General features: G+C 40.6%; 1 protein-coding gene across 1 annotated transcript in view; it reads left to right on the forward strand.

Moving 5' to 3' along the window:
* The window catches only part of OCA2 (OCA2 melanosomal transmembrane protein), a 1,553,018-nt gene that overhangs the window by 367,236 nt on the left and 1,161,173 nt on the right, over positions 1-24,609 (forward strand). The window contains exon 9 of the mRNA XM_044071808.1: positions 6,785-6,841. Coding sequence (XP_043927743.1) covers positions 6,785-6,841 — 57 coding nt within the window. The remainder of the gene's footprint in view (positions 1-6,784; positions 6,842-24,609) is intronic.

Consider the following 24,609-nt stretch of genomic DNA (forward strand, 5'->3'; position numbering starts at 1 on the left):
CTATTATATTTTAAACAAACAGATCACCTGGCTTTATAGAAACATCAGGTGTCCCCAGGGACAGGATGATAATGCTTCATCTTAAATGGGCTGCATTTTCACTTTAAAAGAGTAAAATAACTTTTCAACAATACTTAAATCAGATAAACTAAAATATGATAGAAAGTTTGGGAACTTTACTTCATAGGAAAACAAACTTAAGAAATAAGCATCCTAAGATGACTAATTTATAAAATATGTTAAAACATGGAAGAATAACAATATATCAGCACTACTAATATAATGAATATGTGGGAATTACTTTGTTTTTTTTTAACAGCTCTGTGGTATAGAAGGAAAAAGCCCCGATGTTGACCCAACTTGCCTAAGTTCAAATAGCAGCTCAGACCTGGGCCTGCCAGGAAGGTTGGGGGGGGGGGGGTAGGAGTGAGCAGTCAGTGCCACTCCCCCCCATCTTAGAGGGAGGGAGTGGTGGTTTCCAGTTGGCTACTCTCACCACCATGTACAACTTGAGGTGTGCTAAGATGATGATGGCAGCTTTTGCTGTGGATATGTGGGAACATGCATGTGCAATGAGAGTGTTGTAGGCCCTTGGGATGATGTAAATGCTTACATCAACCACTATGAGGAGAGGGTAGGGACATAAATGGAAAAGCCCTGGTGTCCATGCTTATGACATCTTCCAGGTGGCCATTGTAATCTGGGAAGGGGAGTGTCAGTTATAGCAGAAAAGGTGGACATAAAGCCCTCGGGGGAGTGTTGATGGTTATATCGTTTCCCTCCTGAGGCCTAGCAGGGAGGGATTTGTGAGTCATTTGATGTTCAGATGACTGTAGGAAAGGCTAAAGGTCTGTGGGTGGGCTGGATTCAACAGCATCCATGCCCACCTGGATGGAATCTCTCTCTAGGTGGCTGTCTCACTTGAATCAGTGAGCTTCTGAATCCAAGAGTTATGGTCAACAGGGGGTGAGGCAATAAGAAAAGAGGAAGAAAAAATGCATTTTTAAAGTACTAGTGAGTGTCTTGCACAAATAGCAGAAATGCGCCATGTTAAAATACTCCAGGAAGGTTTATTTGGAAGGGGAACATCAGTTACAGAAGAACCAGGTTACACAACACAGTATATGCATAATTAAATTGCCTAATATTAATTACATATAACGTTATCTTACAAGACTGTCAGTGAAGTGAAGTCTCTGTGGTTTAATATAGCTCAAAGCATGGCCAGAACCAGTAACAGTGGAGTTAATTCATGTAACCCTGTATCATTAAGAGTTTTTTTTTATCTTGAAACACCTTTTTATTAATTTTCACAAAATACAAGAAATTTATACATCATTTGAGCAATTTTACATAAAACAGAAGTATATACAGTGCCTATAACATTTGCATACTTTCATTGGTATAACTACATTTTGTCTAATAAGTTTTTAAGTTTCATCCAAGATAATTGTTTGTGTTACTTTTGTCATTCTTGAAGCGAGTGTTAATAGTTCTCTGTTACATACAGTTTCGCCCAGTATGATAAACTCAGTAAATGAGACGATGTTTTTACTCTTCCAATCTGATGTAATGATTTTTCTTGCAATTGCAAGAAGAGACCAGAGAAGATGCACTTGTGTCGTTGGGATATCATTAAGAGTTTTGAATGCTACTCAGTGCGGAAAATAGACATAATCAGTTAGTTAAATATGTATACTTACATGCCCATGTTTTGTTTCTACTTTAAACTTGTTTTGAATTAATATGCATATGGTGTGACACTGGGCTGATTGCAGGAGTGTTTTTCATCACTGAATTCTTCTACTGCTTTTCGCTTGATGCTCAATTGCCTTGTAATTTGGTACTACAGTGTGCACATTTTGCAAGTTACTCTTTTGCTTTTGACAAAAATTTGAAAGTACAAAATAAATAAATACATGAACAAATGAATGAATACAGCTATGCAATAGAACATTCAAAGGCTGTGCAGTGTCACTTTATATTTGCACTCCATTGTGAGAAGACCTAAAACATGCATCAGCACAGGCCAGTATAGAACAGCAGATCTTGTCTCTTGCATCTGTTCCCCATGATGACTATGATTTAAAGGATGACAGTCAGGTACTTCTGCTTGCTTCTAGTTCTGCTGAAGGAAAAAAATTGCAACAAGTTGTAATAGAATTGTAAAGACCCCAAAAGTATCTCACCAAGAGGATCAAGGGTCTCAAACAGATGCCATATGCTGCTTGGTTAAAAAAACTCCAGCTCTACTCAGTTGCATACCACCTACTTTGAGGCGATCTATGCCTGACATACAAAGTTATGTCAAATCCAGAATTAATGAACATGCTCCACCTCAGTAAATCTAAATCCCTTAGAGCCACATGCTCGAGAGACTTGAACCTCAGCACAGAAATAAATAGAACTTGCTGGAGGGACAGGTTCATAACCCAGAGGCTCCCTTCGCTCTGGAATAGAATTCCAGTTCATGTGAGGCAGAGCACCTCACTGAATCTCTTCAAGAAGAATCTCGATAGGTGGATGGGGGATCGTAGGTTTGTCCCAGGGATTACTCCCATGTCACTATTAGACAGAGGCACAGTAAACTAAACCTTAAAAAGGGCACAGTATACTCAAATCAAGGGGTGGCGTAAGCCATACAGAATCGGGCTAGGCTTATAATTGCCTCAGGGCAGATAGCCTAGTATGAACCTATGAACCTATGAACCTATGTAGTCTGAGAAAAATAAGAAAGAAACTGTATGTAATTCCTGAACCAGCATTTTTACCATAATATACTAGAGCATGCATTTCTAAGTGTATGGTGACTTAACATTCCTGATTAGTAATTATATTGAGTCTTAAAGTGGAACAGTGTCATAGACAAATACACTGATTGTAGCACTCAAAGTGCAATTAATTTCACTACTAATAACATGGGTCAGACAAATAGGTAGGCATCAGTGTTTTACATCTTTAAAAAATGCAGTTTGAAATTGCATTCAGATGGAATCAGGCTTGCTTAGCTATCATTGAATAATGTACATACGGGAGGAATTGTGTGAAAATGATCTTAAACGCAACAGTTGGAGAAATACGTGCTCTATTGTAAAACCAGTGGAAAAACAGAAATAAAATATTTTTACTGCTTTGAAAAAATAAGCAATGTGTGAAAAACTGCCATTTTATTTGTACCCTAACAAAGCAGAAAGAGGATGCTTTAAAAACTGATTTTTGGGAAACAGTAGAAGAAAACAGGAACTGAAATACTTACAACCACTGCTAAGCCAGAAGATACATCTTAAAACAACTCTTTAGTGTTAATGTAACTTTATTTCACACTTTTGTCAATAGCAATAGACTTCTTCAAAAAAAATTAAGTATTTCATTGTTTTATACCATAGTTTGGATACTGCTCCAGTTTTTATTTTGAAAACAGGAATTTAATTGATGTCAAGGAAAACAATCAATGTCCTGGTTCATTACTGTTCATAGTGGAGAAAATGTCTGTGTTATTAATTATGGTGAGTAAGTCAGGCTGAGAAATACATGGCTATTTATTATTATTATTTTTTGGGGGAAGAGGTATGACCCACTGAACCTTTAATGCCAGATTTTCTGGCCTCCTTGTCAATCCTCTACTATCTTTTTGAAGGCTTTTTTGTTTCTAAACCCTAATCTATACAGGCCTACCCTTGTCTGTAGTGAGGTCCTTGTAACATCTTGACTTTGATGGGGGAGACATTTTCTTCATCAGATCAACCGTTGCCACTTAGTCAATAGTCCCACAGTGGGGTGGGATCACTGCCACACTCATTCCTTACTCCTTATATACCTGCACAGCCAGTGTGCTTGAAGTTTTTGGAGTTCTATATCAGTGGCCACTCCAAACCACAAAGTCCTGACACTGAGCAACAGAGACACCAAGATCTCCTGAGAGAAAAGAGTACTCCCCGCACCCCCCCCCCCCCAGATTGACTGTACCACTACTCTGGGTTCATTCTCAACACTTATAGTCTGTAACCAGTGTGGTTAAAATAAAGAAAAGTCTGCCTTATTCTTCTAAATAAAATGAGGTCTAAGAACTGGAACATTCCATAGTTTTTTAAAGGAGAAGGCAGCCACGTTGACTGTGTAGTCCAGCAAATGTTGATCCTCTCTCTCCTGTTCAGTATGATTTTAAGAACAATTTGTCAGGAGTCCTAGTATTCATCTGTCCTTTTTAAATCTGTTTTATCCTGTTAAGTAGCAGTGAAACATCCCTTCCATGATTTTCAACCTCTTTTTCTCAAGAATCAGGAACATACTTAAAATCAAGGACTTTTTAAAAGTGTATGCTCCATTCACTTTGAACGCTGACAAAATGATTTGTATGAACTTGAACACCTTATGCTGATAAATGGCATGATGTAACATGGTACAATAGGGGAACATGCCTAATCTCTGAACCCCTCCCCAGGTTCTTTTCTGTTCTTTGCAATGTTACCATAGTAATCACAGAAAGTTCAAAATTAATGAATCTTTTGACCATTACACTTTGCCAGTTCACTTTTTAGACTGCACCTCCCTTCTTGAGGAGGGCTATGGCAGTCACACCCAAGGTGAATTTATGAATAGCCATCCAGTTATCCAGATCTCATTTGAAGAAAGCTAATACATTATGCTGCTTTATCTGCAAGATGAGTCTATTCCAGAGGTGAGGGGGATTCTGAGTAATGAAGTTGTCTCTTCACCTTGTATTATTGATTTGCTGAAGCAGGTTTAGATATGTTGTTCTGGTATTTGTGCAACTATTTGATCTGTGAAGGTACAAAAGATCCTGGACTACTGGGTCTCTGATTGCACAGAAGGCAATGCATAGGACTCCCCCAAGGTGCCTGTAAGACACAGAAATGAGAGAGAGTGCTTCTAGTCTTTTTGGTAGCTTAGGGATTTTAAACCTGTGACCCTGTTTGTTAGGAACCTCTAAGGTCTTTCCAACTATTTGATATATCTGGTGAGGTACATGCCAAAGGAGGTGCATTCCGTAACTGTTCTGATCAGTGATGACTACGAGGGGACAATAACTTCTTTTGATCTGGCTGATATTTCCCTGCTGATCAGGTGAGCCAAGTAAAAGGGTATCCTGATAAGTAGTGCTACTTTGTGGTTGAAGGAATTATCAACTTAGGTTCCAACTACATTTTTATTTGAAGTGAAGTATTGTCAGTGCTGTTTGTAGGTCTGCCTGGTCTGGGAGAGCCATGCATCGTCCCACACATCTGGCTATATTTTGAGTGTGTGGTACTCTCACTGCTATAACGGTCAAGTCTGCTTGACATGTTCCAGAAGACTTACCCACCCACCATTAGGTATCTCTCATGTAGAAGACTTCACCTTCTCCCCCCTGCCCTGGGTAAGCTGGCATTGGCTATTCAGATTAATTGTTCTCTGCCGCACCCCATCAATGCACGTACCACTACATGAACACGGCTTGCTTGAGTTGTTATAGACTGTTTTTTTTGTTCCGTGGTTTTAGTGCATTGTATTAGCCCCTTGTGATACTGTTATTACACCTTCATCCTTCAGTCAGATGAGCCCACTCTCTGGAGCATGATAATGCTATATCATGATTTTCTAGCCTGATCACAAACCCGACTCCCTTGCTTGCTTTGCTGAACAGCCTTTCCACAAATGCTACATCTGACTGCTGTGCCATCCTTTCCAGACTTTATCTAACTGGACCACACAGCTGGACTGTTCATCACTGTTGCAGGAACATTTCTCCATTGCTGACAGTTGTTTTGCAGTGGAAGCATCATTTTTAGTAAGTTGTTTACTTTGTGGGGTCAACAACTGTTGTCACCTTTATCTTCTGTTGCATGAAGTTTAGGCCTGGGTGCACTTTTCTGCTGGTACACCAAAGTTGGGACAGGAGCTATCTGCTGCTGCTTCCTTAAATTTGAGACTTCTGGATGCCTGCTTCTGTGGCATCACATAGTTTGCAGTTGTGCAGGTGTCTTAATGCCATTTGCACTGATTTTGGGACCTATCTCCATCTACTGTTCTGCTGGAGTGAGTTTGCAGCATACGGGGAGAATAATGCGTTGCTATATTGAGCTTAAGACCTATAAGAATTTCCTGCTGCTGCACTGAGATGAACCCAGTTAGGAATGCCTCCTGCACTAAGCTAGAGACCTGTTAATTTCTGCTGCTGTGACTTTGTAACTTGTGTATATTTCCTGCTGCTGCACAGAATTTGGATCCGTGATGTAGTGCTGTTGCTGCAGCCATTTTGTAATGCTGATTGTAACAAATACATTGCTAAATATCAGAGTGACAGTGTTCTCACCCTTTCCAGAAATGATTATCCGATATGAAGACTATGCTGCAACATCGTAAATGTGTGTAATCTTTTTAAAATCTTCATGTATAATGCGGATGCCTTGTCATGACAATTACGTGTGTGCGTTCCTTGAGCATATTTTGTAACATGAAAGCTGTGATCCAATACAAGATGTGTAGTATAACATTTATATCATGTCTTGCTGATAAGTCACACAGTGTATATTTGTAAGAGATGTAATGCTGGCATTTCAGGAAAATTCAGTGCCATTTGATTACTCTATTATATTTTCATTTGTATACTTATGTTATCACATGATAATATACGACACTATATTTGAATTTTTCTTTCTGGTTTACTTTATATAAGGTGGATACATTTTAATTTTACTAGAACAGTTCAAATATGACAATGTGTTATTTGTGGTTAAAAACCTAAACCTTTTGTAATAACATCTTCATTTATAAATTATTTCAGATGATCCTGGTGGCCATATTTTCAGAAACAGGATTTTTTGATTATTGTGCGGTAAAGGTAAGCATTTTTTTTTAGTTACGCGGTTTTGTAACTTACAAAATGACTTGTGTTCCATCCATTTTACACCATTGAAATATTATAGTCTTTGAATGAAATGCTAATGGATGATGGTATAATGTACTTTGGAGTTAATATTACAGTGTAGTAGAATGGCGGCCATGGTGGTGCAGCGGTTAGCATTTTCACCTCACAGCAACAGGTTCTCTGGTTCGAGCCTTGGCTGGGGTGCCTTCTGTGGGGAGTCTGCATGTCCTCCCTCTGGGTGCTCCGGTTTCCTCCCACATCCCAAAGACATGCTGTAGGTGGATTGGACACTCTAAATTGGCCCTAGGTTTGAGTGCATGTGTGTGTGCCTTCTGTGGAAGGTTGGGTGTTGGGCTGGCAACTCAACACTGTAAAACTCCACTGCCAATCATGAGCGGACAGGTGATCCACTGTGGTGACACCTAACTGGGAAAAGCCGAAAGAAGAAGAAGATTAGAGTGTAGTAGAATTTACACATCCAAGAACTCCTGCATTAGATGTTACATAATAGTAGATATCTCAAGAAGTCTATAATTAGCTCCTCTGTTGCTTAACATCAGCAGTTCCGTTTCAGGAAGCTGACTGTCATATATACATGTATTGAGATTTCTTCACTGGAATGACATAGGATGGAAGTACTTCAGAGGTATGTAAGATTTCTATTAAAGTAAGATGTTGTGAAACTTGAGCTTAACCTATATACACTTCAGACAAAGGAAGAGAGAAGGAGGGGGAAGAGGAAGGAAGGACTGCAACTGAAATATGTAAGTATTTAGTGGAGTCAGCCAAAACTTAAGATAACATATTTTACAAAATGAAAGGCATGACAGCAAGAAAGTACAAGTTAAAAATGAGGGATAGATGACATAGGCCCTAATGACAAAAATGTTTTCTTTTTTATTTATTTTTTTTTTCTGGGGTGCTGACACACAACACAACTTTCCCATGGAGGTTGTGCTATGAAAAAAAAGGAGTAAATCCTGCCTTGAAAAGAGGGGATAGTTTTAGTTAAAGAAGGAAAAATTAGGAAAAGGAAGAAAAGGGGGCAAGCTAATTGGTCTTCATAGGTTCATAGGGAAGTACTAGGCTAGCTACTATTGTCGGCCATTTTAAGCCTAACCAGTTTCCCTTTTTGTGCTTGAATTAACCTATCCCATTGGGTTTGAGATTGGCCTTACCCATCCCATGGTCGGCAATTATATATTACTCCTAATGATAATAAATGGGGTCATACCATAGATAATATGAGGGAACCCAAACATGGGATAAAGCATTTAGGAGCTGCCTTTGTCCATTAGTAGTACAGGGGGACAGTCCTCTGATAAATGTTCTAATTCCCATCCATAGTCAAATTGTAGATGAATATGGATAGGGATGAACATTGTTTTATGTGGATGGGGAGTCTGTTCCAGAGCAGTGATATAGATGCACCTCTCCCTCCAAACCATTCTAGTCATGTTGCAGAAGAGATTTAGATCCCTAGGCCGAGTACTTCCAATGCCATTTGATTTGCTCATATGCATTAAATCCATCAGGACTGGGTTGGTGGATGTCTTGTATGCCAGAGACCGGACACTTTTTAGCAGTCTGTGGGATACTGACTGGTGACAGGGCTTTGAGTCAGTCCATATAGGACATATTGTTCAGGCCTTGTATCCTTTTAGTAAGGTACCCTGTTGGTCTTCCATTTGTTTCATGTGGCTGAACAGATCCATGACAAAGGGGGCATTATACTTAATGACAGGTCTAATTGAGTAAATGGGGACAATGACATCTCTAGATCCAGACACAGTTCCTTTGTTTATAAACTGTGCACTATAGAGGGACTTACTTGCAAGAATGGATGCATGTTGGTCAAAAGCAGGATCACCGTTCTCATAAGTTCCCAAATCCTGACCAACTGTGTTAACTCTTAGGGCTATTGTCAGTGTGGTATCTTGGGGTAGATGACTTCCCAAAGGATACAATAATGCCTTTTCTGGCATATTTAGTTTTGGTCTATGATTTTGGAACCAGTTATTTATTTGCAACAAATCTTCCTGCAGGATGGCTAAATCATTTGGGGATTCAATAACTACTCCTAGCTTGCAGTCAGCCCTTTGCTTTTGTTTTTTACTTCAGAAAGGCAGATACCAAACAGGAGAGGTCCCAGCACAGAACCCAGGGGAACTTCACTGGTGACTGGTCTCTTTGTGGAGGCAACTTCCCCTATATTGATTTTCTGCATCTTATCTTTGAGTTAGTTGGCAATCCAGTTGGTAATTTCCTACATCCTATCTGGTTGGTAATCCAGTTGTGATATAGGGATTTATTCCCAGTTTATTTAGCTTTTCTACTCTGCCTGAGTGGGGAATTGTGTCAAAAGCTTTGGCTGGGTTGAGGTATGCCATGTGTACCATTTTGCCTTCACCTATTACTTTGGTGAGCTCTTCAAAAAAGTTCACCAGGTCAAGTAAGCATGACCTGCCTTTGACAAATCAAAAGTGAGATGGATCTAGAGTTTGAAGGTTCACAATATCTTGACTATTTCCATGATAAGTCTTTCCATCACTTTGCATATGAGGAGGGTCAGACTTGTGGATCTTAAATTGCCTGGTTCTGTGGAAGGTCTTCCCATATGCAGGGGAATTACTGTAGCTGTTCTCCACTGGCTTGGTACAAAACATGTATGGAGCCTGAGGTTGAACAGTGTAGTTAAGCAAGGAGTGGCTAAATAATGCTTTCTGCTGTTTAAGATACATCCAGAGATATTGTCAAGACCCAATGATACAGAATTTTTAGATTTTAATAGCACTTTTAGGACTTGGTCTTGTGTGAGAGCTGGGTGTGAGCCAGTTTCCAGTATATAACAAGGGACAGAAGGAGGGGGAGAGAGAGAGGCAAAGTTAGAGCTAAATTTATTGACCATTAGGGTTCACTATGTGTTCAGCTTTAGTGTATGTAACATTGGTAACAATATGCTCAGCCATTGCTACATTGTGCTTTTGAGATTATGGACATAACTAAAAAAGGCCTTCTAATTGTTTTTGGCTTGGGGGGCTATTTTAGCCTCAGACTTGGCTATGGTGGATTTTATTAAGCTCCTGAGTTACTTTTGTTCAAAATTATTTTCCTTTTACTGTAAAGCTTGTTGATATTATGATTCTACCATGTGGGTTTGTTTCAGGGGTTTGCCCTCCAGTTGTTCCTAGTGGGTACAGCCACATCTATGTAGCTGTGCACATGCTGGTATAGCTTATTTATATACTTGTAAAATCTGTTTTTGTCTCCCTGTTTATTTTAGGTTGTACCTGTTTTTCAGCCAAATTCAGTAAAGCCTACACAGTAGCACACTGTTTTGGATTTAGTAAGTGGGGTGCACCACCGTGCAAACAAGGTGAACACTGTGGCATGCTAAGTAGCTGAATGGTATGCTAATCAACCAATCCAACCTGGAGGAGGTATTCAACAAGCTATAAAGCAACTATGTAGGCTCAGTGCTGGTTCTTCCTGTTAATTTCAAAACCTATTGGAATATAGCAACGGAAACTAGGCTACATGGAAAGAATGTTAGAGGCTGCTGTTGCTTTAATTCATCTGTATGTGCAACAGGCTGAAGTCTGTGCTGCTGCTAGAAATTATAGATTGCCACAGGATGAACAGAGACATACTACAGGAACTCGGCAACCTCTGTTGTCTTCAGCTCAGAGCCTGGGCAAACTGAGGGGAACCCATCCCAGTGGAGACAAAGGTATGTGTAGCACTTAGAATCTTAGCTACAGGTACCTTTCAAAAACCAACAAGGGTCATGCTGGGGGTGTCACAGGCATCAGCATCCAGGATCCTCCATCAGTTCCTGAATGCTGTGCTCCAACATACCAGTGAGCACATATATTTTCCCAGTACTCCTGAGGAGAGGGCCAGAAATATGCAATAGTTCTACCATGTAGCACACTACCCTAATGTCCTGGGTATCATAGATTGCACACATACAGAAACTAAGGCACAATATGGGGACAGGGTAGACTCCACATAAATAGCAAGGGCTTCCACTCTGTTAACTGATAAGTTGTGTTTAATGCCAAGGGAATCATCTTGAATGTGTCTGCTGACAACCCTGGCAGCTACCATGACTCACATATCTAACATGCCTCCCAACTGTATCAGATGTTTGCTAGGGGGGGATGTCCCCCAGGGTCATTTACTGGGGGATGCAGGTGAAGCACTGGAACCATGGCTGATGACACCCATCCAAAATGTGCACACATACCTGCTGAAGAATGCCATAATGAGGCAGACGATCAAACCAGAAATATCATAGAGTGCGTGTTTGGGTTGCCAAAATCACAGTTCAGGTGCTTAGCTACATCTGGGGGAGCCCTGCAGTGCAATCCACATACATGTACTGAAATATTCACAGTATGTGCATGCTGCACAACATCATCTTAAGAAAACAGTGTCAGCAGGGTGAGCAAGGAGAAGGAGCACACATCCCACCATCAATGCCAAGGTCACCATAGCCACATGCAGATGAGGAGTCAGAGGGGGAACCAGCAGCTGTTGTGGGTGTAGACAGATGTAGGCATACTCAATATGCCCTCAAACTGACTAAGAGACAATGAATAGCACACACTACCTAAGGGCCTAAACCTTCTTCCTACTCACATACATATACTAACACTGATGCTAGGCAACTCACACAACCTCTACCTCCCCATGTATTGACTGTGTACTGCTTGCATCAGACAGAGTCAGTCCTGAACTACAACTGTTGCAACTGCTGCAGTTACAAGGTAAGTATTGAACTTGGAGTGTATTGTGTAATAATATCAATGACTGGCATATCCTTATATTTCATTACTTGGTACTGTAAGCAAGTAAAAGGTGAAAGACTTGCACAGAAATGACCTTAACATTTGACAGCAGAGACTGTAGGCCTCAGGCATCAATGCTTCACACAGTCATACCTCTCAAAAGTACTGATGATCACTGCATGCCCCCAGTTTAGCAGCATATGTTTGTACTGGAAAATCATTAAAGAGAGAAGTTAGAAAGTAATGATACACATTGCAGATTCAGACTTCATAACTCCCACAGGATCATTCACAATAAAGTTGTGAAATATTAATGCTATCAATTGTCTAACTTTCTAAGGCCAATATAAGTCAAAGGTGCAATTAGCAGTTCAACATCACAAATGCAGATATAATAAGCACTAAGTCAGCTATGCACCCTGAGCATCAAAAGACACAACAGGATGTGGCACAGTTATCACTTGCACAGGGTGTTGTGTTGGGGAGCAAGAAGCCTAGGCTGACACAAAAGCTTAGTAAGTGTGTGTGAGTAAGAAAGAGAAGCAGGCAGACATTTGGATAAACCAACAAATGGCTAGTGAGACAAGATGAGTTTTAAGCTGCATGGCTGAACCATGTACCTGCTGTGTGTGTGTGTCTGCAGGGGTCCTCCATGTGAAATTGTTGAGTGAATGTCTCCATGGGCGGCACAGTGGTGCAGTGGTTAACATTGTCGCCTCACAGCAAGAGGTTCTCTGGTTCGATTCTCGGCTGGGGTGCCTTCTGTGTGGAGTTTGCATGTTCTCCCTGTGTTCGCGTGGGTTTCCTCCGGGTACTCCGGTTTCCTCCCACATTCCAAAGACATGCATCTGGAGCATTTCTCCCCGGGCCTCCGCTGAAAACAGGCTCTGTGGAACCTAGTCGGACATTCCCGGTCAACAAATGTTAAATAAATAAAAATAAAATAAATAAATAAATGAATACAGCCAAGCTCTATGCTAGCTCTACGTTGGACAGGTGTGAGCCATGCATGGTAGAGGTGACATTTCATTGTTTTTGTCCCCGACCATGAGAACTGTCTTGGCCAGGAGTTGCACTGGCATGTCCATGCCCATGGTCAGCTGCTACTTGAACATGACTGATGTATATTGAATGAGCTCCCTTCACAAGGACAGCCAAGACCATGACCCCATGGCCTGCCACATCTGACTGTGGACAGCTCAACCACTGACACAGCAGTGGAAGTACTGACACTGTGGGAGCATGACCAGGCACAGCCAAGTTGGTTAACAACAGATGATGTGGCTGACCTATGGCCACGAGGATACCATTCCCCTCCCAGCAGACATTCTGTCACAGACACTGCTTGTTCCATCACAGACACCCCTCATGCCAATGTGTCATTCATCCAATCCATTGAATCAGCAACACAGTGGAGGTAGTCATGCATGTCAGCCTGTGCCATATCTACAACCCTAAGCATTTCTCTGGACCATCCTCCTCAGAGCACCCCTAACAATACTTCTGCTTGGCACCTCACCCATACTTTGGCTAAGGCCAGAGTAAACAGGCCTGGATCTATACTACCCTGATCAATGGCCTCGCTCTCCACCTGTCTAATATCTGAGGGCTCAGTGGAATGGGTAGGCATAGGCGTACTGGCTGTGTGCAATGGAATTGAAGGGGATGGCTGTATGTCAACCTCAGTGTCAGATTCAACATCTGCACTCCCTACATGTGCCTCTGTTGGGGCACCATCATCATCAGAGCCTGCTGATACACTGGCATTAGATGGTAGAAGTCCCACACTTTCACTGTCAGGCTACTTGTGTTAAAAAGCAACAAACACAGGAACAATTATCTAGACTACTATACTCTAATATATGCTAAAAATAACAGTGCTGTCACTTTTAGACAGTACAGCAATACACACACCAGTCCTGACATCAACAACATGCACTTAAATATTATTTTAAATTGCTCATCAGTACTGACATAAAAATGTTTGGCTTACCATCTGCAGATGAGGTTATCCTCTGCAAGCCAGATGGTCCTGGAAGAAGTTAAGCAAAAGGTGAGGGCAACATCATCAAAATTAACAGTAACACAGGGAGTAATACTTTTACCCCTTTATATATGTCCATTAACTATACTTTCAACAAGAACTTGGATGACAACTCCAACCTAAGCTAATCAATCAGAATGTGTTGTTAACTGTAAGAATCTTCAATCCCCCTAAAATATTCTTGTGAAACAGAAGTAATGTATTAGTTTAAATTGTTTTACTATACAACATTTTTCAACAATTGTGATACCAAAGCCTACCTGGAGACTATTCCTGGGACATGTTTGCTGTCCCTGAAACTTTTGTGCCGATATCGAGGACATGTTGTTCTGCATTTTCCTGGGAGCTGTCTGGATCCCTGATAGTGGACAGGAACTCTTCATTTGGTGTTAGTGGTGGCAGTATAGTAGGCCCTCCCCTGGTACCCATTCGATCATGGCCTAGTGCAGCTGCTCTCCTCCATGCAGATGTGATCATGTCAGTGGCCTGCTCAAATATCCTGCCTGGGTCACCCACAGCATTAACATCATCCACAATCTGCTGCCAACTCTGCATTCTATGTGCCATATCTCCCTGTCCTCTTTCAAGCAGGAGGGCATCATGTTGCCTAAAAACATTGATGATCACTTGCTTTCCAACATCAGTGAAGGGAGGTCTTCGGGGATTAAGATGCCTGGGTGGCATAGTCCTAGGTGTCCTAAAAGACAACAGAAGGATAATACACATAAGTATCACATAAATACAAAATAACTGCAGATAAAACAGAAAATGTAGCATCTCAGCATTACCCACTAGAGAAACATAAAACAGTCTAGAGATTTGAAATAAGAACAACAGGTTGGATGTAAAAAAAAACAAAAAAAAGAGTAACAATAGCAGCTATTGACCCGAGGGTCTTTACAAGTCCAGCCATTAAATCCCAATATAATACTATATGAGAGATATCGTCTATGCCCAAGATTTTTCTAGCAGGGACTACCCATGTCCAGGAGAGAAGGAGGGCCAATCCCAGGCAGAAATGTATGGTTTCCCATCCAGTCATTCAGATTGCAGTTAAATAGAGTCATGGAGGTGCTCTGCTTGATATGGATTGGAAGCCTGTTCTACAGGAGCGGCAACCTCTGAGAGATTTAATTGTCTGTCCAGCAGGTCCTGTTTATGTTGCAGGCAAGATTGAGGTCCCTGGAACAGGTGACTCTAGTCCCATTTGACTTATGAATGTGCAGCATTTCCATTAGATTTGGTCCAGAGATATCCCTGCAGACCAGATATATCACCTCTAAGTAGTCTATACACTACTGAGTACAGTGACAGTGACTTCGGTCTGTCTGTATAAGATATGTGCTGGAGACCCTGAATTTTCTTAGTTAGAAATCTCTGAGGTCTCTCAAGTTGCTGAAGGTGTCTGGTACGGTACATACCACAGGGAGCATTGTATTCAGTAACAGGCCTGATGAGGGATGAGTACAGGGGAGTTATAACCTCTTTTGGTCTTGAGGCGATGCCTTTGCTAATCAGGTGAGTGACGCAGAATGCCTTCCTCCCCACAGTAGAACATGGTGGTCAAAGTTGAGGTCACAGTCAACTTGTGTTCCCCAGGTCTCTCACTACTGAATTGATACTTAGGGTATTCTTGTTTATTTTGTAATCAACAGGGACATTGTTTTTACTGAAGGGAATGACGATATATATTTTTAGCATTTGGCTTAAGACTATGGGTTTGGCACCAATCATTGGTCTGTGTAAGACCCTTTTGAAGTACACTGACATTGCTAGGTGATTCAATGATAGCACTTAATTTGCAGACATCCGTAAACTCGATTAGCCACATCCCTTCTTTTTTGGCCTGGACTTCTAAGAAGTATATGACAAACACAAGGGTGCCCAGCACTGACCCTTGTTAGACCTCATTGGTGACAGATCTGCTGGTAGAGGTAAAGTCTCCCACTTTGACTGACTGTTGTTGATCTGTGAGCCAGTTTGCAACCCACCTGACAATATAGGTGTTGCTATTCAACAGGGTTAGTCAATAATGCCTGGATGTGAGATAGTGTGAAAGGCCTTGCTTGGCCAAGTCAAGATAGGCTATGTGCACTGCTTTGGCTTTGTCTGTGGCTCTGGTCACTTTCTCAAAGATGTCCACCAGGTTCAGCAGGCATGACCTGCCCTTGACAAAACTGACTTGGGATGGCTCCAGGGTTTGGAGGTCACCTTATATTCTTACTTATGAGGTCCATGATGATTCATTCCATTGCCTTACAGAAGAGGCTGTTTAAACTTATGGGTCTATAGTTACCCGGGTCTGTTACTGAGCTGCCCTTGTGGTGGGGGATGACAGTCATTGTTTTCCATTCAGTGGGGACAAAGCCAATACTCAGGCTGTGGTTGAATAGAGAGCCTAATGGAGTAGCTAGTTCTTGTTTTAGAACATTAAAAATGCAGCCTGGAATGCCATTTGGTCCCATGGAGGCTGTGTTCTTAGCCTTGGAGAGAGCATTGATGACTTGCTGTTTGGAGATGTGGGAAGAAGGAGATGATGAAGACATAGTTTGTGGCATGTTTGGGGGGATAGGGAGTGAAATCTTTGCCAAACCTGTCTGCTAGCAGGTTTATAATTTCAGCAGGGTCAGTGTGTATGATGCCATCCACAGTTAGTTCAGCACACATTTGAGTCCTACCTTTTAGGTTGTGGACATAGCCGAAGAAAGCCTTATGGTTATCCTTGACTATGGTTACAAAATGTTTCTCATAGTTATTCTTTGAGGATTTTACGAGTTGTCGTATTTGCTTGTTTAGGCTGAGGAGGGTGCTCTTCCAGTTCTGGGATCTCACTTTTGCATATTTTAGACAGCAGCTTCTTTCTCTTATTGTATAATTTATTAATGCTAGATGTCCATCAGGATGATTTGTTTTTTTCTTGAGGATCTTGCTTTAATCCTATCAGACATGGCTAGATCTATACATTTGTGTAGATGTTTATACGGGGCATCAGTGTATACCTTAGCATAGCCATCAATACCATCTGTGGAAACTGAAGCTTGGAAGTCAATTATACCTTCCTTTAGGAGGTTATAATTAGCTTTGTTGAAGTTTTTAGCCTGACTTCTCCTTTGGGGAGTTCTGGTGTTATTGCAACTTCAAAAATGACTGATTTATGGTCAGATTTAACAAGTGCTGGACCTACACTTGAGGCATTGCATTGGTCAGTCATATTAGTGAGGACCAGTTCTAGAATATTTGAGTCCCTTGTGGAGTGGTGCACTATTTGTTCCAGTGCATTTGAGTTAACAAAGTCTAGGAACTTTTGTATGAGTGGGTTTGGGCTCATATAAGTTTCTCAATTAATGGAAGAATAGTTGAGGTGACCTGTACCTAGGGTGTTAGGTTGTACTTTAATTGTCCCAAGTAGGTCTAAATAAGCTGTGTGGGCATCTTGGTTCATGGAAGGGGACATATAACTAATGATGACTTGCAGCGGGGTCTTATCCATGGTAATTTGGACTTGGAGTAGCTCTATAGAGTTTTCTTGTCTAACCAGGCTAGAGGTATAATTATCTTTAATGAAGTTAAACACTCCCACCTCATACCTTCAATTTGCTGTCTGAAAGTGTGGAAGACATTGTAGCCTTGCAGGGCCAGGGTACTTTCTGTGGCCTTGAACCAGGTTTCTGTGACTGCACAGATGTCATCATCGTCCAGGGAGAGTATTGCTTCCAAAAAGTGTAGTTTCTGATTTAAATGCCTAGTGTTTAGCAGCATGACCATTAGTTTCTTTGTGTTTTATATTTTAATGTCGGAAATGTTGTTGTGACCTTGACTAAAAAAAGGCATTATAGGCAAGGCAAGTGCCTTAGCCAGCAACCAAAAGCTGAGTGGTGCCAGTGAAGACTATCTCTGGCAGAGTAGTGTGGTCTATCCACTATGTCGTCCCAGGCTGAAAGGAACTGGATCCCCTTAGAATGACACTAAAATTAAGCCGGTTATTGAAGTCAATCAGTTTCTGTTTATATTGTGGTATCATCCTAGGTGAGGGTAAAATGCTACACAAAACTAGGGACATACCTGCCTGGGACACATATTTAGACAGCTCAATCATATCTCTCTTCATATAGTCCAGAGAGGTACATCTCAAGTTTTCACACTAACATGAACTATGATGGAGTCATAACGGTACTTGTTGAGAGTACTTTATTTCACCTACAGTGTTGGCGTGGTTGCGGTTTCCTCCACTGACTTTCTTGGATCTTTTACTTGTTGAGAGACTTGAGTGCATGCGTGATCTGGTGAATCCTTGCACCAGACAGGCAGCTGACCCTAACCTTCTCCTTGTTCAGCCTGGTGAGTGGGGTGACTGTATGTCTCACTACAGAGTCACCTATAACTAAAACATTTGGAATAGTAGTGCATTGCCTTAAGGGTTTATTTGGTAAGACACTGGTGCTAGTGTTTTTATGTGTATTGGGTGTTGTATTAAGTGTAGCATGTTTGTATTTTGGAGGTATCTGATGTTTAGGTAGGTTTCTGGGGAGTACATCCACACATGAAGGTTTATGTGTTGGGTGGATATTATGAGTAAGAGTGTGGTGTGTGAGCTGACAACCTGTTTAGTGTTGCTATTCTGGATGCAAGAGAGCAGTGATTCCAGATATTTAGTGTAGGAGCATCTCTTGCAAATTGTACTTGAGTGATTTAGGAGTAAGGGGTTGTCAGTGTACATGAGGCAGTTGCTACACTGCCTCAAAAAAAAAACATGTCAACCAAGCTGGCAGGAGAATCAGAGGGAAATTGATAGTCCATAATGCAGGGTTTGAGCCTGGTATCTCAACATATAAGGAGAACAAGATGGGGGTATCAGGCAGGGAGCTATTTTAGGGTGACTAACCTATGGGGTGTACAGTAAGAGAGCTATAAAAGAGGGAATCTATAGGGTCTGATGATAGGCAAGAGGTAAAATCTCTGCTGGGTGGTTCACTGAACAGCTGAGAGCTATTCAAAAAATGATTTGTTAGATAGCAACTGTTTCTAAGGGAAAATACATCTATTGGTAGTTTTTCAACTAAAACCACCAAGAGTTACCCTCTCTGTCTGGTGGAGCATGATAGTGCTCTATGCACAAACAAGAGCAAAGCAGCTAATACATAGAAACCAATGAAAAAATTCAAACCAAGCCCTGAACGAGTAACCTTCCATTAGATAGTCCTACTGTATACTCATGCCTTGAGGGTATGGCAGGGGGGTCCCAAAAGAAGATGTCCTGATTTTTAGTGCTTAATCCTCAAACAGAACTGGATTCAGCTGTTCTGAATCCAATCTATATTATGGCTAACAGAAGTGAAACAGAAAAAAGGCAGAATACTGTTTTTTAATTAAATAAGCAATAGTGTAAAAAGCAGCACCATTTATTCTTAAACTAATAATAGCAATATAATAAAACAGCAGAAACAGATATTTTCTTAAATTAAGTACAAGCAACACAGTTAGTGAGAAATACAATGTGCAACAAATGCAGTAACTGAACTTAGTGATTGTAGTTCTCTTGGATGGTTTGATATGAACAGAGGAGCAGAGACTGATTACCTAACTCTCCAGAGCCTTTCTAAGACAAGCACCAACCCGCAAATATGCCGACCTTAAGTATAAAACAAGAATAAAGCAGCAAATGCAAAGAAACATATGAAAAAGCACAAACTGAACCCTGCACTAATGAAATGGCTCAGATTGAGCCCTGCAACCATTAAATAGCTGAAACTGAGCCCTGAATCAGTAACCTTCATTTAGATAATCCTTCTGTATGCTCCTGCCACAAGGGTATGGGGGGGGGGGGTTCTAAAAGAAGATGTCCTGATTTTTACTGCTCAGTCCTCAAACAGAACTGGATTCATCCTCTCTGAATCCAATTTATACTATGGCCAACATAAGTTAAATGGAACAACAAAAAAGCAGAACACTTTTTTAAATGAAATAAGCAGCAGTGTAAAAAGCAGCCCACATTTTTCTTAAATTAATAATAGCAACAGAATAATACACAGAAACAGATCTTTTCTCAAATTAAGGTCAAGCAGCAGTTGGTGTGAAATACAGTCAAAGTGCAACAAATGCAGTAGTAAAACTGAACTTAGCATTCATAGTTCTCTTGGATGGTTTGGTATGAAGAGATGAGCAGAGGCTGATTACCTAACTCTCTGGAGCCTAAGACAAGTGCCAACCTGTGCAAACATGGACCATAAGTATAAAACAAGAACAAAGCAGCTAATACAAGGACACCTTAAAAAAAGCACAGACTGAGCCCTGCACCAATGAAATAGCTCACACTGAGCCATGAACCAGTAACCTTCAATTAGAAAGTCCTACTGTACACTCCTGCCATGAGGGTACAGGGGTTCCAAAAGAAACTGTCCTGAGGTTTAGTGCTCAGTCCTCAAACAGAACTGGATTCAACCGTCTGAATCCAAGCTATACTATGCCCAAAAGCAGTGTAAAAAGCAGCACAGTTCTTTTTCTTAAATTAATAATAGCAATAGAATAAAACAGCAGGAACAGATCTTTTGTTAAATTAAGTACAATAAACAGTTAGTGTGAAATACGAAGTGCAACAAACACAGTAGTAAAATTGAACTTAGAATTCATAGTTCTCTTGAATAGCTTGGTATGACCAGAGGAGCGCAAACATATCCTTGCTTGTGCCATAACAGAAAAGCAGCTTTGCTCCACCCCCCCCACCAAAAGAACATGCAAATGACACATTTTTCTAACAAACCATCTTTGAAATGTGAAAAGTGCTATCAAATGAACTGTCCCTGAAACATGTGTACATATTTATCACAGAGCATTCCATTTTAAGGTTTTGGCAATCATGTATACCCGTGAAATGTCTTGATAAACATGCCCGTGGCATCAGTACACTTCTAAGTAATGCATACAGATAAAAGTGTAAAAGCCTTTGCTTCAGATTTTTCTTAATTACATTCCAGCATATGCAGTATGTGGCTGACAAAATGCAACCATAACTTCTGAAGTTCAGTAATCCTTTCTGCAGATATATTCCAAAGTATTAGCCTCTTCAGTTTTCTCCACATAAACAAGTCTCCTCACCTTCAGTTTGCCTAGCTACATGGTTGCCTTTTTATATGGTGTAGATTCATGGCTGTTAGCTTGGTGAAGATGCAAATTAGGTGTGAACTGATTAGAATTGCTGAATCCCAAATACTTGGTTCCATGTAGGAGATGTAAACATACTACAGGCACTACCTCAGTGTTTATTTTTAATGGATTGTAACTGTGAATGATTACTGGTTGTGTAATCACTTAGAAAAAACAACAGCACTGCAGGCTGCCCTATATCCAGTGGATGTGTCAGGTTAGACATACAAAGTGCTAGACGTAATTTTGTCAAGGTTGGAAATGTAATTAAGCAGCACACAATTCACAAGTTATGTTCATTAACATACAACCTCCCCTTAATTTGTTGGCAACTGCATATGACATGATTTCCAGTTAATATCCTCACACATTTTAAGGCTAATGATATAGAATGTCTTACAGACTCCATGTCTCAGATTACTGGTTAGATAAACGAAAAATGACCAACAAAAACAGAGAGGTAAGACAGAGCTGTATATCTGCAAGCAATAATCATAACTGGTTGTGTGATGACTTAGGGTACTACATCCAAAAATATTACATGTACAAATAGTTGTATGGTTTTATATTACTGTAGATGATGTTGCCGTTGGTTGTGTGCAAAATGATTTCAGTTCATTGCTACAAAGCTGTTTATGTGGCAAAGAAGGATAATACACCATTCCTGTGTTCTGAGGATTCATTGGAGTGAGAGTTGAAATCCAGATCTATGTTGAAATATCTCATGTGGACCAACATTTTCTAGTGTGTATGTCATAAATTGATTTTCCTAATTTCAACTACTTGTCCTTTTTCTTTTTTTCTTGCCTTTCTTTTTTTTTAATTCTTTTCTTTTTTTGGGGAGGACAGTGTTTGCATGATGTGGCACTTAACACAATCATGGGTGTAAAGGAAATGAATGTCAGGTTTGGCTGTGCTTATCTTGTTTAGGTGAAGCATGGCAGTGTGCAAACTGGACAACTGGACCACCCAGGAAGCAGACAGGACCCAAACAGGCAAAAATAGAAACCAGATACATTCAGTTAATTGTATTGGGCACCACACAAACCTGCTAAGTGGTGTTGAGCAGTGGTTAACACAGAGACCATAAGAATAATTAGTAAATTAGGGAATGTCATGTAACTAGTCCTGTGGCAGCTGGTGTATGTGTAGGGCTGTAGTACGGATGGTCCTGGGTTCTAGTACAGTGTATGGAACCTTTTTTTACTGTTGTGACAGTGCAATTTATAGCAATGAACTGAAACATAGACACATGTTATTTCAACTTTCATGTGGCAACAGCTGTAAGTGAAGGACTGCCATACACATGGTCCTGGGTTCTAATACAGGATATTCCATACACTTTTGTTGTTGTTTCACTTCCCATTATATTCACTCTCACTAATAACAGTTTAGTGGAGCTGATATGAATTATATGTATGAAGGATGAGACACCATTCCTGTGTTTTCAGATGTACGACTGAGGATATGCTATGTACTACATTTCTGTAAGTATAATTCTGCTATCTAGACTTGCATGGGTTTCACATTTGCCTAAACACATACACAACTGGATCTATATCCAATAACCTTGTCGGGTCACACAAATACATGTATAACAGCTCAGACTGTTACCTGTATTTATATATGATTCCTGACTATGTCTGAGCAACAGTTCTTCTGTGACAAAGATGGAAAATCAGTGCTGTAAAAGAAAATGTTTTGTCCCTTATGCCTAGCCTAGATTTGAATTTCACAGTGTAAAAATCAATTTTCCCAGTATATAAAGGTGAAATCAAATGTGTCAGGTCATTACATTTATGCCCCCAGTGCATGTCTGCAAACCTAACTCACCTAACAGTTACTGTCCAATTTCCAATATATATTTCCAGACTACATCAGTGGACACCTCTCAAATTAAGGCCATGTGTCAGATTAAACTTCCAATCGCAAATATTTAACTCCTCACTGCTTGACAGTACTGCTCTCTGCTTAACATTCTGCAAACATGTTGCTCGGGTGTGCTCACTCCCAGTAAACACAATAACTGGAATTGACAGGAAAGCATCAGTCTTCATTGCATTAGGTCTGCTGGTAAACTTTGCTGGAGTTAGTGGGGAAAGTGCCAAGTTTAGGGCACAGAGGTGGGTTGTCCAGGAATCCAGGATATTTAATGGTCTCCTAGTAAAACCTCGCAGCCAAAGGCTTCTGCAGGATGATTATTCTGGCTCCCAGTACAAGTCTCAGGTGTGGAATAACTTAGCCCAGGCTGTATCTAATGCCACTGATATCCCAAGCATTAGAGAGCAATGTAGGCATCATTTTAATGACCAACAGAGGAAAACATTGGATAGTGTCAACTGTTGGTTGGAGGTATTTAGGACTGTGGACATCCCACAGCTGTGTTAGTATCAACTAAATAGAGTACTTGTAAGACTTAGAAAGCTTAATATAGGCAAGACTGGTATGCATAATGCTCTTCTGTTCTTCTGCCAGGGACCAGGAGTTCAATGTCCAGGCCCTTATATATATATATATATATATATATATATATATATATATATATATATATATATATATATATATATGAGTTGTATCAAATTGAACATACATATCCCAACTGTAAAACCAAGTATGCATGCATTAGTCTGTAGCACAAACCAATTTAAGAGTTCAATATTAGTATTTAGACAGAGGTTGTGGGTTCAAGTACAATTCACAACTATACAATACTGCTATTTCTTCAATAATATTTACATTAAATTAAAACTCTAAATCAGTGGTACATATCTGCTGCTGTAAACTGTAATTTGTATAACTGGAACACACATATGTGCAATATATGCACATTTCAAGAATTACTTCTAACAATCTGTAGTATAGTGTGTATCTGTTAGGACGTATACTTAAATTTAAAACTTAAGATAAAGGAGTTGTATAATTGTATTAATGCATTGTATGTCACATATGATAGTACTAATTTTATCTCTTTTTTTCTCTTACCTCAACAGTTATCTCTCTTTTTTATTTTTTTATTTTTATTTTATTTTGTTTTAAAAATATTTAATTCATTTTATTTTTTTTTTATTTTCACTATGTGTCTTCAAAATGTGTCCATGTCATCCATGTGTGCCACATCACTAAATGCACCACAGCACAGTGAGGTAGACCAGCCCTAGTGGATCAGCTTGCTCCCACTCCATCATCTCCAGCACTGATACCCAGCATGTCTGGGAGCCAACCTAATAGCACTGCCCTGCACTACCTGAACCCTCAGGTAGTCCTGACCTGGAGGCTGCTCCAGTGGTACACTTCTGGAATAGTAGCAGAGGTGGTGATTTCCTCACCCACAGCGAGTTGCCAGGGATGGTGCATAGGGTCGTGTACTACCCCATTGGTGCATGCCTATTCTGGATGGAGAGGATGTTCTCCCTCTTGTTCTGTTGGTGCTGGAGGAGGAGACATTAAACACTCCAACCACCAGCAGAGTAAGGTGACAATGATGACAGTCCAGTGGGTGAGGACTTGATTTTCACTGTCTCCAAGCTTGACAGTTATGGGCCTGGGTTGTCCCTTCCCTCACCCCAGTCATGGTGTCCCCCTACCTTTTGTGTCCATCACCATCCCTATCTCTTGTCTTGTTTGTCTTGTCTGTCTGCAAATGCTCTATCACATGCCAAACTTACCTGACCCAGACATACCTATGTCCCCTCCCCAACATACCTCTCTCTCTGAAAAAAAATAAATGGGCACCTGCCCCATAGAAATAATCATCCCATACATAA

The sequence above is a fragment of the Protopterus annectens genome, chromosome 5.part0 (genome assembly GCF_019279795.1).
Source record: "Protopterus annectens isolate FY-2018-M chromosome 5.part0, PAN1.0, whole genome shotgun sequence".
Taxonomy (NCBI): Eukaryota; Metazoa; Chordata; order Ceratodontiformes; family Protopteridae; genus Protopterus; species Protopterus annectens.